Source organism: Hemiscyllium ocellatum, chromosome 30 (genome assembly GCF_020745735.1).
Source record: "Hemiscyllium ocellatum isolate sHemOce1 chromosome 30, sHemOce1.pat.X.cur, whole genome shotgun sequence".
NCBI lineage: Eukaryota > Metazoa > Chordata > Chondrichthyes > Orectolobiformes > Hemiscylliidae > Hemiscyllium > Hemiscyllium ocellatum.
In genome coordinates, this window is record NC_083430.1 from 44,831,972 (window position 1) to 44,846,296 (window position 14,325).

The window sequence follows — 14,325 nt, forward strand, 5'->3', positions numbered from 1 at the left end:
CGTAGTGACACTTTCTGTTTGCGTACCGGGGATCCACGCACAGCTTGATGCAGCCACGCACAAAGGTGGCCATCAGGGTGAGGGTGGCAGTTGGTGTGTTTTCTCCCCCGTTGCCCAGATCTTTATACATCGAGTCCCTTTGGATGCGGTCCATCTTTGATCTCCATATAAATTGGAAGATGGCCCGGGTGACTGCAGTGGCACAGGTTCTGGGAATAGGCCAGACCTGTGCCACGTATAACAGCAATGAAAGTGCCTCACACCTGATGACCAGGTTTTTTCCCGTGATGGAGAGCGACCATAGCTTCCATCTGCCCAGTTTCTGCCTCACTTTGCTGATACACCCCCTCCCAAGACTTGGCGCACGCCCCAGCCCCTCTGAACCAAATACCCAGCACCTTCAGGTGGTCGGTTCTGACGGTGAAGGGGATCGAGGATTGGTCGGCCCAGTTCCTGAAGAGCATGGCCAAGCTCTTGCCTTGGTTGACCTTGGCTCCCGAGGCCTGTTCTAACTGATCACATATGCACATGGGTCTGTGCACGGACAGCGGATCCGAGCAGAAAGCGGCAACATCATCCATGTACAGGGAGGCCTTAACCTGCAGGCCCCCGCTGCCAGGAATAGTCACCCTTCTCAGGCTCGCATCCTTCCTGATGGACTCGGCAAATGGCTCTATGCAGCACACAAACAAGGCAGGAGAGAGAGGGCAGCCCTGCCTGACTCCAGATCTGACTGGGAAGCTATCTGATTCCCACCCATTGATTGAGACTGCACTCACAATGTTGGTGTGAGCAGTCTGATCCAATTTCAGATTCCCTCCCCAAAGCCATTTTGGAGAGAACATCTCTCATATACCTGTGTGATATCCTGTCAAAGGCTTTCTCCTGGTCCAGGCTGATGAGGCAGATGTCCAACCCTCTGTCCTGCACATAGGCAATCGTATCCCTGAGAAGTGTGAGACTCTCAGCTATCTTCCTGCCCGGCACAGCACAGGTTTGGTCGGGATGAATCACCGACCCCAGAGCAGACCTGAACCAGTTGATGATAACCTTTGACAAAATTTTGTAATCTGCGTTCAATAGTGAGATTGGTCTCCAATTTCTGAGTTCCTCTCTCTCCCCCTTCCGCTTGTAGATGAGGGTGATGATGCCTTTCCTCATGGATTCGCTCATGATACCTGCCAGAAACATACTGACATACACCTCCAGCAGGTTCTGGCCAATCAAGTCCCACAGAGCGGAATAGAACTCGAACGGTAAGCCATCGCTTCCAGGAGTTTTATTCTTTTCGAAGGACTCGAGGGCCTTGGTCAGCTCGTCCAGAGATAGCGGCTGGTCCAGCCTCTCCCATGTTCTATCATCTAGAGACCTCCGTGATAGAGGACAGGAACGACTGGGAGGCCGCGCTGTCGGTTGGCTTTGCATCATACAGACTGGCATAGAAGGATTTACTGATCCTCATGACGTCAGCCTGAGATGACATTATCGAGCCGTCTTCTTCCTTCAGGCTGCTGAGCACAGAGCTCTCTTTGTGCACCTTCTGGAAGAAGAAATGTGAGCACGTCTTGTCCTGCTCCACCGAGCGAACCCTGGACCGGAAGATTATCTTGGAGGCCTCCGAGACAAAGAGCGAGGCTTGCTGTCCCTTCACCTCCTTGAGGTCCTCCGTGACATCGACCCCCATCGTCTGCAGCAGGAGCAGGTTCTGCATACTGACTGGCCTGGACGTAGCCAGCAACAGTGGAAGCTGCTGCAGGACGGTCAACCGTTCACTCTTACTCACTGGGGTATACACATTAATCAGTATCAGGGGAGCATTCCTGTACATGATGTCGGTGATGAGAAGGGACCCGCCCACCACCTCCTTAACCTCTGAGATGGTGAAGTTGCCTCCTGGCAACAGAATACCCAGGCCAGAAGAGCGCTATTGTTGCCCCTTGACCAAACTGATGGCCCATGGGCCCACAAGCTCGACCATCTCCTGTAGCTGCTGAGGTGCGGTATCCTAAACTCCTGCAGAAACAGGACATCGGCATTAACGTTGGCCAGTAGGGCCATCGTAGAAACACATCACGTAGCCAATTTGATGCTACGCACATTGATGCTGGCAATTCAACACTCAGTCAATGCTCAGGTTTGTAGGTCTGGCTGACTTCCCCACAGTTGTAGTGCTGCTAAACTTGGCTTCAACATACCACATTTAACTGCAGTGAGCAGCTCCCTCAGACAGGTTCAAAATTTCAATGTTAGGGACAAACTGATAGCTCACAGCAATGAAGAGTTAATCAATGGACAATTCTTCAAAGTAATGAAAGTAAAATCTCAGAACCAGTATTGGGACCAATATTCACAATGTGTCTACCATTTCTTTAATACCTCATTTGCCACAATGCTGTCAGTTTGCTTTCACTGTCAGTTCTGCAAAGCTCACAAATATCCCAAACACCAGTGAAAATCACTTCAAGAGGTCATAGAAACTCTACACTGTGGATACAGGCCCTTTGGCCCAAGTCCACACTCACCCTCCAAAGAGTAACCCACCCAAACCCATTCCCTTACCCTATTACTCCTGACTAATGTACCTAATCTATACATCCCTGAACACTATCAGCAATTTAGCATTACCAATTCACCTGGCCTGCACATCTTTGGACTGTGGGAGGAAACTGGAGCACCCAGAGGAAGTCCATGCAGACATGGGGGGAAAAATGAAACTCCACACAGACAATCATCCGAGGCTGGAATCAAACCCATGACCCTAGTGCTGTGAGGCAGCAGTGCTAACCACTGTGCCACCTCAAACTGGTTGACATATTGAAATTGCAAGCCTTTCTCTTCAATGGGAATTACATTCTCACAGGGAGAAAGTGAGGACTGCAGATGCTGGAGATCAAAATTCAAAAATATGGTGCTGGAAAAACACAGCAACTCAGGTAGCATCTGAGGAATAGGAGAGTTGACATTCCAGGCATAACCCCTTCTTCAGGAATATGTGTAGGGATAGAGACTGAGAGATAAATAGGAGGTGGAGCTAGGAGGAAGGTAGTTGGGAAAGTGATAGGTAAATGCAGGTGGGGGAGGTGATGGTGAAAGAGTGGAATGGATAAATGGGAAGGAAGATGGACAGGTAGGATAGTTCAAGAAAACGGTGCCAAGTTGGAGGGTTGGATCTGGGATGAGGTGAGGGGGGGGAGGGGAGATGAGGAAACTGGTGAAATCAACATTGACCACTTCAACTCTGCCTCCCATTCTACCAAGGACAATCAAGTTCTGGGCCGCCTCCACCGTCAAATCCAAGCCATCTGACACCTGGACGAAGAACGCCTCATCTTCTGCATTGGGACCCTTCAACTAAATGGCATCAATGTCAACTTCACTAGTTTCTTCATCTCTCCTTCTCCCCAAACTCATCCCAGATCCAAACCTCCAACTTGGCCCCACCCTCTTGAACTGTCCTACCTGTCCACCTTCCCACCTATCTGCTCCACCCTCCCCTCTGACCTATCATCATCAACCTCCACCCCACATGCATCTACCTGCTACCTTCTCAACTCCCCTCAAATTTATCTTACCCTCCCCTCACATTCCTCAGAAGGGCTTATGCCCAAAGCATTGATTCTCCTGCTCCATGGAGGCTGTCTTACCTGCTATGATTTTCTAAATCCTATCAGGGCTTGGGTTGGAGGCATGCAAGGGAAAAAACATAGTGCATAGGTCAGTGGTTCTCTGTACCTTGTCCATTATTTTTAATGGAAATTTAATTAACCTGTTCAGATGTATATTGAACATCTGGGGCTGATGAGATTTGAACCCAGGTCTTCTGGGTTCAAACATGATCACTGTGATACAAGAACTCGTAAGAGGTGGCTCACTTTTGCTAGAGACTGGATCATTGTCAAAGTGTAGCCAAATAGTATTAAGGGCTTAAATAAGCCCAGTTAAATGAGGCTCACTAGAATTTTCCAAATGATTTCTAATTTTGCATACCAGCAGGAACCAGTTTATGGGTGCCTGAAGCGGGCACACAATTGCAGGCAGGCTGATAGGTCTACCATGCCTACCTTGATATGAACAGGCTGATAGGTCTACCATGCTTACATAAATGTTATGATTTGGAGATGACAGTGTTGGAATAGGGTGTACAAAGTTAAAAATCACACAACACCAGGTTATAGTCCAATAGGTTTAATTGGAAGCACCGAAAGTTAATGTGCTTCCAATTAAACCTGTTGGATTATAACCTGGTGTTGTGTGATTTTTACCTTGATGTTAACAACCATCTGATAGTCTGTAAACACAGGGATCTTACCCCTTAAAAGGAAAACTTCACTTAATTTTAGCATTTTTAGGCCAGAATCTCTTCTGGAAGTCTGGACCCTGAAAGGATAAATTCCTCGTTACCTCTGTGACAATGCTGCTCCTTTAAAAAGGTTATGTTGTCCTTGGGTTTTATTTTCTGAGGTGGTAAAAGACAGACTCTGAAAAGTTTAAATTGAAGGGAGAGGGGAGGGCTAATTTGATTGTAGTTAAGAGATACTGCCTCAGGCATAAGGCTTTTAAGTTTAAAAAAATACACTTGTACAATGAAAGGTGAGTGGCCAATTCTCACAGCTCAGTTTTTCTCTGGTCTGGCTATATACTGAAAGCCGTCAGGTAGTGTTCTGAAGCTGCTGGACCCAAAGAAACAGATCCAGGCTGACGCTCCCTCTCTGACTTCTCTCCTGAAAGAACCTGTTTGATTTTACCTTTTGTTTTCAAGGGGTGTTTATGGAGATTGTTGCAATTATTGGGAACAGTATCATTAAATTGGGATAATCTGTTAAGTTTTTGGATAGGTTAAGACATTCTGTTCTCTTTTGTTTTTGCTTCATTCATTATTTGTAAATAAATTCTGTTTTTGTTTAAAACAAACTGGTTTAACCAGCAGCATCTCTCCTGGCATATCCACTCTATACTGGCTTAAAACAACTGGCAAAATTAGAGTTTGGGCCACTTTCGTGAAATATTTAGACAGGTTCTAGCCTGGTCCATAACACCTCTCCACAAAAGCTGTTTCACCCACTTAACAACATTTTCTGTTTCTTTTGTGTAAAACCACAGACATTTTTAATCAACTTGTTCAGGTATGTTATTACATTATACCGAAACAGGTAGGTAGGACTTGAACCTATGCATTCAGGCCTAGATTCAGGGACATTACCACTGTGCCACAAGATCATGCTTATTTGAATAATTGCAAATGTTAATTTTTAGTAATTTGTGTACATGCAGATTCACTTTACTTTGGAATAAAAGATAATGTTGGGAATGCATTGAGGCTACTCACAGAAAACAAAAGATTCAGTTCGACCCTTCATTACTGGGATCTCTTTAGTCCACATTTCAGTGAATGTAGTCAGACACAACAGTTAACAAGCAGATGAAAGGGCAAAAAAATGCAATAATATTGGCCTATTTGTCACAAAATTAATCAATAAATATTGAAAAATATTCAATTTGAGGTCTACTACACACCTGTACTCAATGGGGCAGAAAGAGGCTTTCTGAAGTAACACTTCCAAATATGCAAATTAGTACACAGATGCAGGGTTTTGAAAGGCAAGATTAAGATAAACACCAAGAAGTACTTCGTTATACACAGAACAATCAATAAATGAACTCTCAGAAATATCTATGAGAAAATGATGTTGGGATTGTTTAAAAAAGGACTAAGTACTTCAATGTGGCAATATTAGGGCAGAATTTTGGAAGGTTGAAGCTGAATGAACTAAAGCGTTTCCTTCATTCAGATGAGCATATTGCTAATAAGGATTCATGAACTCGATCTGTGAATGTGGCTTATGTAATGCATAGTGCTCCCTGACCCAAAGGTATTTCATTTTTCAGATTTCACATTGGTGAATGTAAAGTAGTTATACTGAGGCTGTCTGCTGCTGGTGGAATAAACCAGTTATACTGAGGCTGTCTGCTGCTGGTGGAATAAACCAGTTATACTAAACCAGTTATACTAATGGTGGAATAAACCAGTTATACTGTCTGCTGCTGGTGGAATGGACTTTGAGAAGAAACTTATACCTGACGGACTATATTTCAGGAAGGCAGGATGGGAAGACCCACAGAATTTTGCCAAGAATCTGAAATTATTTCAGGCCAAACACATTGTCTTTCTATGATTATAAAACACTCTCCCATATTCCATCATTGAGACATAGAGATATTACTTTGACAACTGCTGATCTTTATTCAAACATGGCCTTGAAGATGGAATCCAGGGAAAATACATCTGGTTGTAATTTTGAACAGGATAGTGATGTAATTAAAAAACAATTAAAGGCCAGAACAAGTATTACCTAATATGGCATACAGTCACCGAAAATAAGAGATATATTATAAAAAAGGACATTGTAAATATTTTGCCTCTGCAGTCAAGTAGAAGGGTCTGGTTAGCTGCTCTGAAACTTTACCAGGAGATCAGTTGATGAATTGACCACCTGAGACAGATTTTGGTTTATAGGACTTATAAATAAACAATGTCATTGTGAGTATTTCCTGTGCTTTATGGGTGATAAATGTGTATGATAAAAGTGGAATGGTATCCAAGTTGTTATGACATTGATATATGGACCAGAACCTTCGGGCCCAAGAGGGAGCTTTTTACAATTATTGGAAGCTCCAATGATTAACCGCGTGTAAGGTGAGTCATGGAAAAGGGGAAGAAATGAAAAAGAGAACGCCAAATGAGTAAAAGCCCCTATAATTTAAGTATTTGTGAAGCCGTCTGAATAATGCAACTTAAGCATTGCCAGATTTTTTAAAATAAATAAACGATATCCACTGAAACAGGTTTGCAATCAGTTCACATTTATTGTTTCACTTTCAGCAAAAATCCAGCTGACATTATCACTGAAGCACTGAAGCAAAAGTGTCAGGACCCTTTACATAATATAGTTTAAAAAGATTCACTGAATCATATTCAACAATACAGCAACAGGCACAGGCCATACAGCACACCAAGTATGCAAAGATATATAGCACCTTTCCAAACGAAAGATCTTTTGCCTCATATGGTAAATATCCCTCTATTCCCTACTATAGTCTGTATTTAAAAAGAAACTTGCCTCTCTCATTTGCTTTATTTTTTCCTTCATTCACCTTAAACCCATATCCCCTAATAGTTAATATTTCTATCCTGGGAAAAGGACTTTGACTATTCATTCTATCCCTGCCTCTCAATTTTGTAAACTTCTATCATGTTGCCTCTCGGACTCTGATGTTTCAAGTAAAAACAAACCAGGTTTGCCCAATCTCTCCTCATTAGCTAAAACCCTCCAAACCAGACAACATTCTGGTAAACCAGTTTCAGTACCCACTCCAATGGTAACCAGAATTATACATAATATTCCAAATGTGGTCCAACTAAAGTTCTCTACAGATACATAAGTTACCAATTTTTATACTCTATTTCCTGAATGTAGGCAAGCATGCCATAGGCTGCCTTGACCACCTTATCCACTTGGATTCCCACTTCCAGGGAAGTGTGGACCTTTACATCTAGATTCTTCTGTTAATCCTTCTAAGATATCTGCTGTTTACTGATTACTTCTCCCTTACATTTGTCCAGATTAAATTCCATCTGTCAAGTCTCCTGCCTATCTAGATCCTTCTGTATCCTCTGGCAATCCTTCTCACCAACCACAGCTCCCACAATATTTGGGTCATCCACAAATGTACTGACCAGACCACCTACATCATACTCCAAATCATTTATTTTTTTATACGCACGCGCACATATATACAAACAAGTAAGGGTCCCAGCACTGATATCTGCTGAACACTACCTGGATCTCTAATTAGATGAAGACCCTTTCAGCATTACTCCATCTAATATGGCCAAGCCAGTTCTGAATCAATCTTATCAGCTCACCATGGTTCCCATGTGATTTTATCTTCTGGATCAGCCTGACATGAGGGACCCTGTCAAAGGTGTTGTTAAAACCTACATAAACAACACCCACCAACCTACCCTCAGTCATTGTTGCCACTTCCTCAAAAAAATTAATCAATTTGAGACAACCTGCCTTGCACAAAGCTATGCTGCCTATCATTAATAAGTCATAAATTATGAATAAAGCACAAATCCTTGGCTATAAATTGTTGCTCAGAGTTAAACACCCCAGATCACCAAATGACAGGGAAAATCAATTTTTACCTGAATGAGAAAAGGTGAAATAATTCAAAACTAAAGTAAAAATTAGATTTTCCACCACCATCATTGCAACATAAGTCACACGGAGGATGATAAATTCAACTGTTCAGAAAAGCTACTTAGACAAGACATCACTTAGCACATTACATATAATCTTACTACCATGTCCTGAACGGAATTCATCAAAGGCCATGTTTGAAATCCTTTTTCAGTGCAGGTAAAGTGTAGCAGTTTTAACTTGCAATAGTTGGAAAATTCACTCATTCACTGCTGCATGGCATCTATTTGAAATATTGGCTGAAGATCAGTGGTTCAGGCCAGATCTGGATTGACAGTCAAGTGCTGAAGAATGTGCAATCCAATCTGTGTAGCACAAAGCATGTTTGATATAGTTAAACCAAAAAAAACATGCTTTTAGGCTACTGATTATTCTTTGCCATTTACTTCCCAGAACTCCAAGTACTCAAGTGCTATGTCATAGCAGAAATGGTACTGTTCCTGTAAAATAAAAACACAAAAATACAAGTTTAGCTCTAAATCTAGTTTCATCATCTAAAATTTCCCCTATCAGCTTTTTTCAGTCTTGCAAATTTCCTAGTTCTTTTCCTGTCTACTAAATGTCTTACTTCATTCTTACTGTACATTTCCAGGGTCTTTTGTCATTCTCTGGCACCAAGCCTGACTGGCCATTTTTCTCAGGTGAGCAGGGCATCAAATTTATCTCAATTTTGGCTTCACCTGACGTCCACATTTGAAAGATATTTAAAGAGCCATACTGGATTTGAAACATTAACTCTGTTTCTCTCTCCACAGATGTGGCCAGAGCTGTTAACGTTTTCCAGCACTTGGTTTCTGCTTTATCTTATAAATAGAATTTTAGTTGGTTGACGTTAACTGTTCAACACTCCCTCCAAAATAACTGATAATGTCTTTCTGTAAATATCTAACACGCAGCTGCCAATGACGAATGTAAATAATTGCAGCACAGGACACATTTTTTGTACATTGAAACCCAAACCAGCATGTTTCTTTAGAAACAGTTACAGAGGAACCTCGATTATCTGAATAATAAGTATCTGAATTTTAGACTATCTGAAGAAGATCTCAACGTCCCGATAGAAACATTACATCAGAGAGCTGTTTCAACACTGATCGCATCTTTTGTTTATAATGATTAAAAATGAACCCGGCTCACTGAAATACTGCTGAGAACAGTCCTGGACATCGATGGGAGTCCAGGCACCATCTCCAAATGACTGACTGCCACATTCTCTCTCTCTCCCCACACTTTCCCTGGAGTTCTACGCAGGGGTGTACACTAAACTCCAGTTCCCCAGATAATCTCTTCAACATTATGCTGTACAGGGCAAACGTGGAACCTGTCAAAACATTGCAGTAAAAAGTTGTGTGTGTGTTATTTTGAGACTCACCCCCACCCAAAAGGCAGCAGCAGTCTTACTGTCAAGTCTGGCTGCCCTGGAGAGGTGGAGGGGGGTGCTAATGGATGAGGTGGGGGAGTGCCGTGGACGGTGGGTGGGGAGAGACGGGAGGGCAGTGTAGGATGGGGTTATGGGGCGGATGTGGGCTCACGGGGGTTGACAGGGGCGGGAGCGCATGGGGTCGGGGCGCAGGCAGACTGTAGGTGGGAGCGGTTTGGGGGGACGTTTTGGATAGGGTTGAGGGGGGGCGGACTGGGGCCGGATGAGGGCAGGGTTGGGGGGGGGGGGGGAGGTGGTGAGGTAAGACGGGGTTGGGGGCGGATGTGTCTGGTGAGTGGGAGGAGGTGGGGGCTCGCCGCGGTGTGCTGCTGCCTAGTCTCCTGACCAGGGAGTGGACTAAGCAAGTGCTCGCTGTCAATCCCATTGAACTGATTGGTGGGGGTGGTGGGGGGCTTCAGCAATACTGCAGCTCCCTTACGCACAAGTGTGTGTCTGCTCAGCAACCAACCCTGAGACAGAGGGAGGGAGCAAGGCAGGCAGAGCGAGAAAAAAGGAAACTTCAGAAAACGCCAAGCCCCAGAGGAGAGGCATTGAATCAATCAACTGAATAATCAATTATCCAATCAAAATATGCCTGCCCATCTCGTTCAGATAATCTGTTTGGGAACAATTCATCACAAAAATTATTCCTTTTATTTTGCTTGTGATGTTTCAAATAATGATGAATTAAGATGTACTGGTAATTACTAGCTCAATGTTATAATTATCATAGAAAGCACTCTGTTATAGCTCCAAATAAATTGAAAGACAATAGTGGTGCTTATTACTACAGTCATTTAATATTCAATAGGTGCTCCATGTTAAAGAAAAATACGTGCAAGATGTACCTTAAATTTTCATTCAGTGTAGGCTACTGTGGATGTGCATCAGTGGCAATATTGTGTTATGATGGACCTCAGTCAATAATTTTGAACAGGGAAGTTATAAACAATATAAGCAGCCTGAGCCTTAAATTCTGATCATGATTTAGTGTTACCTGATCCAAAGTCAAAGCTGTCTTACTTGTAGCTGAATGAATAGAATTTTCGACTGCTTCACTCCAAAGACTTGCTTAAATGGTAATTGCATGAAGTTTTGAGGAATGCAGATGCATACCAAATGCCTTCTTCACTATCCTATCTACCTACTATAGAAAAGGACATGGAAGATATAGAATGTAGGGAAATAGATGGTGACATCTTGAAAAATGTCCACATTACAAAGGAGGAAGTGCTGGATTACTTGAAATGCATAAAAGTGGATATATCCCCAGGACTTGATCAGGTGTAACCTAGAACTCTGTGGGAAGCTAGGGAAGTGATTGCTGGGCCTCTTGCTGAGATATTTGCATCATCAATTGACACAGGTGAGGTGCCGGAAGACTGGAGATTGCTAACCTGGTGCCACTGTTTAAGAAAGATGGTATGGACAAGCCAGGGAACTATAGACCAATGAGCCTGAAGTCGATGGTGGGCAAGCTGTTGGACGGAATCCTGAAGAACAGGAAGTACATGTATTTGGAAAGGCAAGGACCAATTAGAGATAGGAGAAAGTGAGGACTGCAGATGCTGGAGATCAGAGCTGAAAATGTGTTGCTGGAAAAGCACAGCAAGTCAGGCAGCATCCAAGGAACAGGAGAATCGACGTTTCGGGCATGAGCCCTTCTTCAGGCTTTCCTGAAGAAGGGCTCATGCCCAAAATGTCGATTTTCCTGATTAGAGATAGTCAACATGACTTTGTGTGTGGGAAATCATGTCTCACAAACTTGATTGAGATTTTTGAGGATTGATGAGGGCAGAGCGGTAGATGTGATCTATATGGACTGCAGTAAGGTGTTCAACAAACCCATGGGAGACTGGTTAGCAAGGTTAGATCTCACGGAATACAGGGAGAACTTGCCAAGTGGATACAGAACTGGCTCAAAGGTAGAAGACAGAGGGTGGTGGTGGAGGGTTGTTTTTCAGACTGGAGGCCTGTGACCAGTGGTGTGCCACAAGGATCGGTGCTGGGTCCACTATTTTTCATCATTTATATAAATGATTTGGATGTGAGCATAACAGGTATAGTTAGTAAGTTTGCAGATGACACCAAAATTGGAGGTGTAGTGGACAGGGAAGAGGGTTACCTCAGATTACAACAGGATTTTGACCAAATGGGCCAATGGGCTGAGAAGTGGCAGATTAAGTTTAAGTTAGATAAATGCGAGGAACTGCATTTTGGGAAAGCAAATCTTAGCAGGACTCATACACTTAATGGTAAGGTCTTAGGGAGTGTTGCTGAACAAAGACACCTTGGAGTGCAAGTTCATAGCTTCTTGAAAGTGGAGACACAGTAGATAAGATAGTGATGAAGGTGTTTGGTATGCTTTCTTTTATTGGTCAGAGTATTGAGTACAGGAGTTGGGAGGTCATATTACGGCTGCACAGGACATTGGTTAGACCACTGCTGGAATTTTGCATGCAATTCTGGTCTCCTTCGTATCGGAAAGATACTGTGAAACTTGAAAGGGTTCAGAAAGATTTAAGGATGTTGCCATGGTTGGAGGATTTGAGCTATAGGGAGAGGTTGAACAGGCTGGGGCTGCTTTCCCTGGAGCGTCGGAGGCTGAAGGGTGACCTTATAGAGGTTTACAAAATGATGAGGGGCATGGATAGGATAAATAGACAAAGTCTTTTCTCTGGGATGGGGGAGTCCAGAACTAGAGGGCATAGGTTTAGGGTGAGAGGGAAAGGATATAGAAGAGACCTAAGGGGCAATATTTTTATGCAGAGGGTGGTGTGTGCATGGAAAGAGCTGCCAGAGGATGTGGTGGAGGCTGGTCCAATTGCAACATTTAAAAGGCATTTGGATGGGTATATGAAGTGGAAGGGTTTGAAGGTATATGGGCCAGGTACTGGCAGATGGGACTAGATTGGGTTGGGATATCTGGTCGGCATGGATGGGTTGGACCGAAGGGTCAGTTTCTGTGCTGTACATCTCTATGACTCTAAGAAATGCTATTTTTATAAGCAATATTAAATCCTTGTTTAACTTTTTTGGGGTGAAAATAATGATTCTAAGGTTCGATATAAAGAAGAGCACCAGAGTTTTCCCTGGTGTCCTAGCCCATATTTGGTCCTCAGTCAGCATCACAAAAACAGATCATCTGCTCTTATTACATTGCTGCATTCAGAATGCTGAAAAAGATAAATTGGCTGCTGTATTTCCCACATTACAATAAAGACTGCAGCACAAAGGGACTTTATTTGGAGTATCCTGTGGTCAGAAAAGACTATTTGTAAATATATAAATTCTAAATATCATGGGTGAAAATTGCAGAGTTTTGAAATACTGTAGTCCAACTGACGGGCCAAGTGTAGTCTTCTACCTGATTTCCTATATACTAAATTGCTATACAAATCTCAATGAGTAGATGTGAGATGTCACCAAACCTGCCTTTGCAAATTGTACGAAAACATATGCCTTTAAACTTGGCTTTTGATCAAAACTTGGAACTAAATGATCAATTGTGAAACAGTGTTGAATTTTAGTCATCAGTATAATCTCACACTAATCTAATGATCCCAGTTTTGAAAGTTTCAATTAACCTAACATCATCAGATTTTGAGGTCATAATTGCAGAGTTCCCTTACAATGTGCATCTTTGACTAACAGATACAAATATATACACACATATCACAAAACTACCCGTTTCTCAAAGCACTTCACGTTCAAAAACTGCAACCCCATCAATTCATAATTGTGTAAATCCAACCCTGTCTCTCTGAAAATTTGATTTATGGATTTTGGAAGACACTTCTGGTTTGATCTGCACAGTTCCACTCACCAGGGATTCAACCACGTTTGGTTTGTTGTGGCGTAATGTCTGCACTGTGTGAAAAACATCCACCATCTTTTGGTATTTGATCATCTCCATGATGGAAATCAAAGCACAGAGTACTCCACTGTCCCCTTCTCCATTCCTAAACAAGACAGTCGAAGATTAAACAGGCTATTAATCTTTCCTCTATTAAAATTCTTACCCATTACCAGAATTACTCATCCAAATGTACAGTTGGACAAATTTACAGCCACCAGGAATGAAGCATTTATAATATATTGACAGAAATGGTACGCTGAACTTGCAGCCTCGCCTGGGAAAGAAATGCATGGGGGGAGGTGCTGAAAGTTACCTTGTTAGTGCCAAGAAACTGGCACGTCAGCTATCTCAATACCATCCTTCTCTTAAACCATTTTCCCAGAGCCAAAATAAGGTGGAGAGGTAGGCATACCCACCTGAATACAGCAAGTAACCAATTAAAATAATTAGCAACCACATAAGGCCAACTGAATAAGCTGATAGATTCCAGCCTCATGGGTAGTTTAAGTAGATTTCCTGCAGCTCATTGGGTAGGTCAGCATTCCAGGCAGGCCTACAGGCTCACCCTGCCTGCTTAGCTGCAGCAGTAGCTACTACAGTGGGATTTCCCAGTCACCCTAAGTACATATATCTGTCCCCTGATGTGGTAGCTTGACAGCAAAGGCTATTTTTTTTATTTCAAATTTAACAAGTTTGAGAGAGCTTCCCTCATTTCTCTTCCACTGCATGCAGCTGCTTTCAAGCCTGAAGGCCTCAGTTGATCCACCAACCTTAATTTGATA

General features: G+C 42.9%; 1 protein-coding gene across 1 annotated transcript in view; it reads right to left on the reverse strand.

The window, feature by feature from the left end:
- Nucleotides 1-8,632: 8,632 nt before the first annotated feature.
- LOC132829823 (receptor-type tyrosine-protein phosphatase U-like) overlaps nucleotides 8,633-14,325 on the reverse strand; it is a 492,619-nt gene continuing 486,926 nt past the window's right edge. The window contains exons 29-30 of the mRNA XM_060847187.1: nucleotides 13,511-13,646; nucleotides 8,633-8,704 (exon numbers count right to left, since the gene is read on the reverse strand). Coding sequence (XP_060703170.1) covers nucleotides 8,633-8,704; nucleotides 13,511-13,646 — 208 coding nt within the window. The remainder of the gene's footprint in view (nucleotides 8,705-13,510; nucleotides 13,647-14,325) is intronic.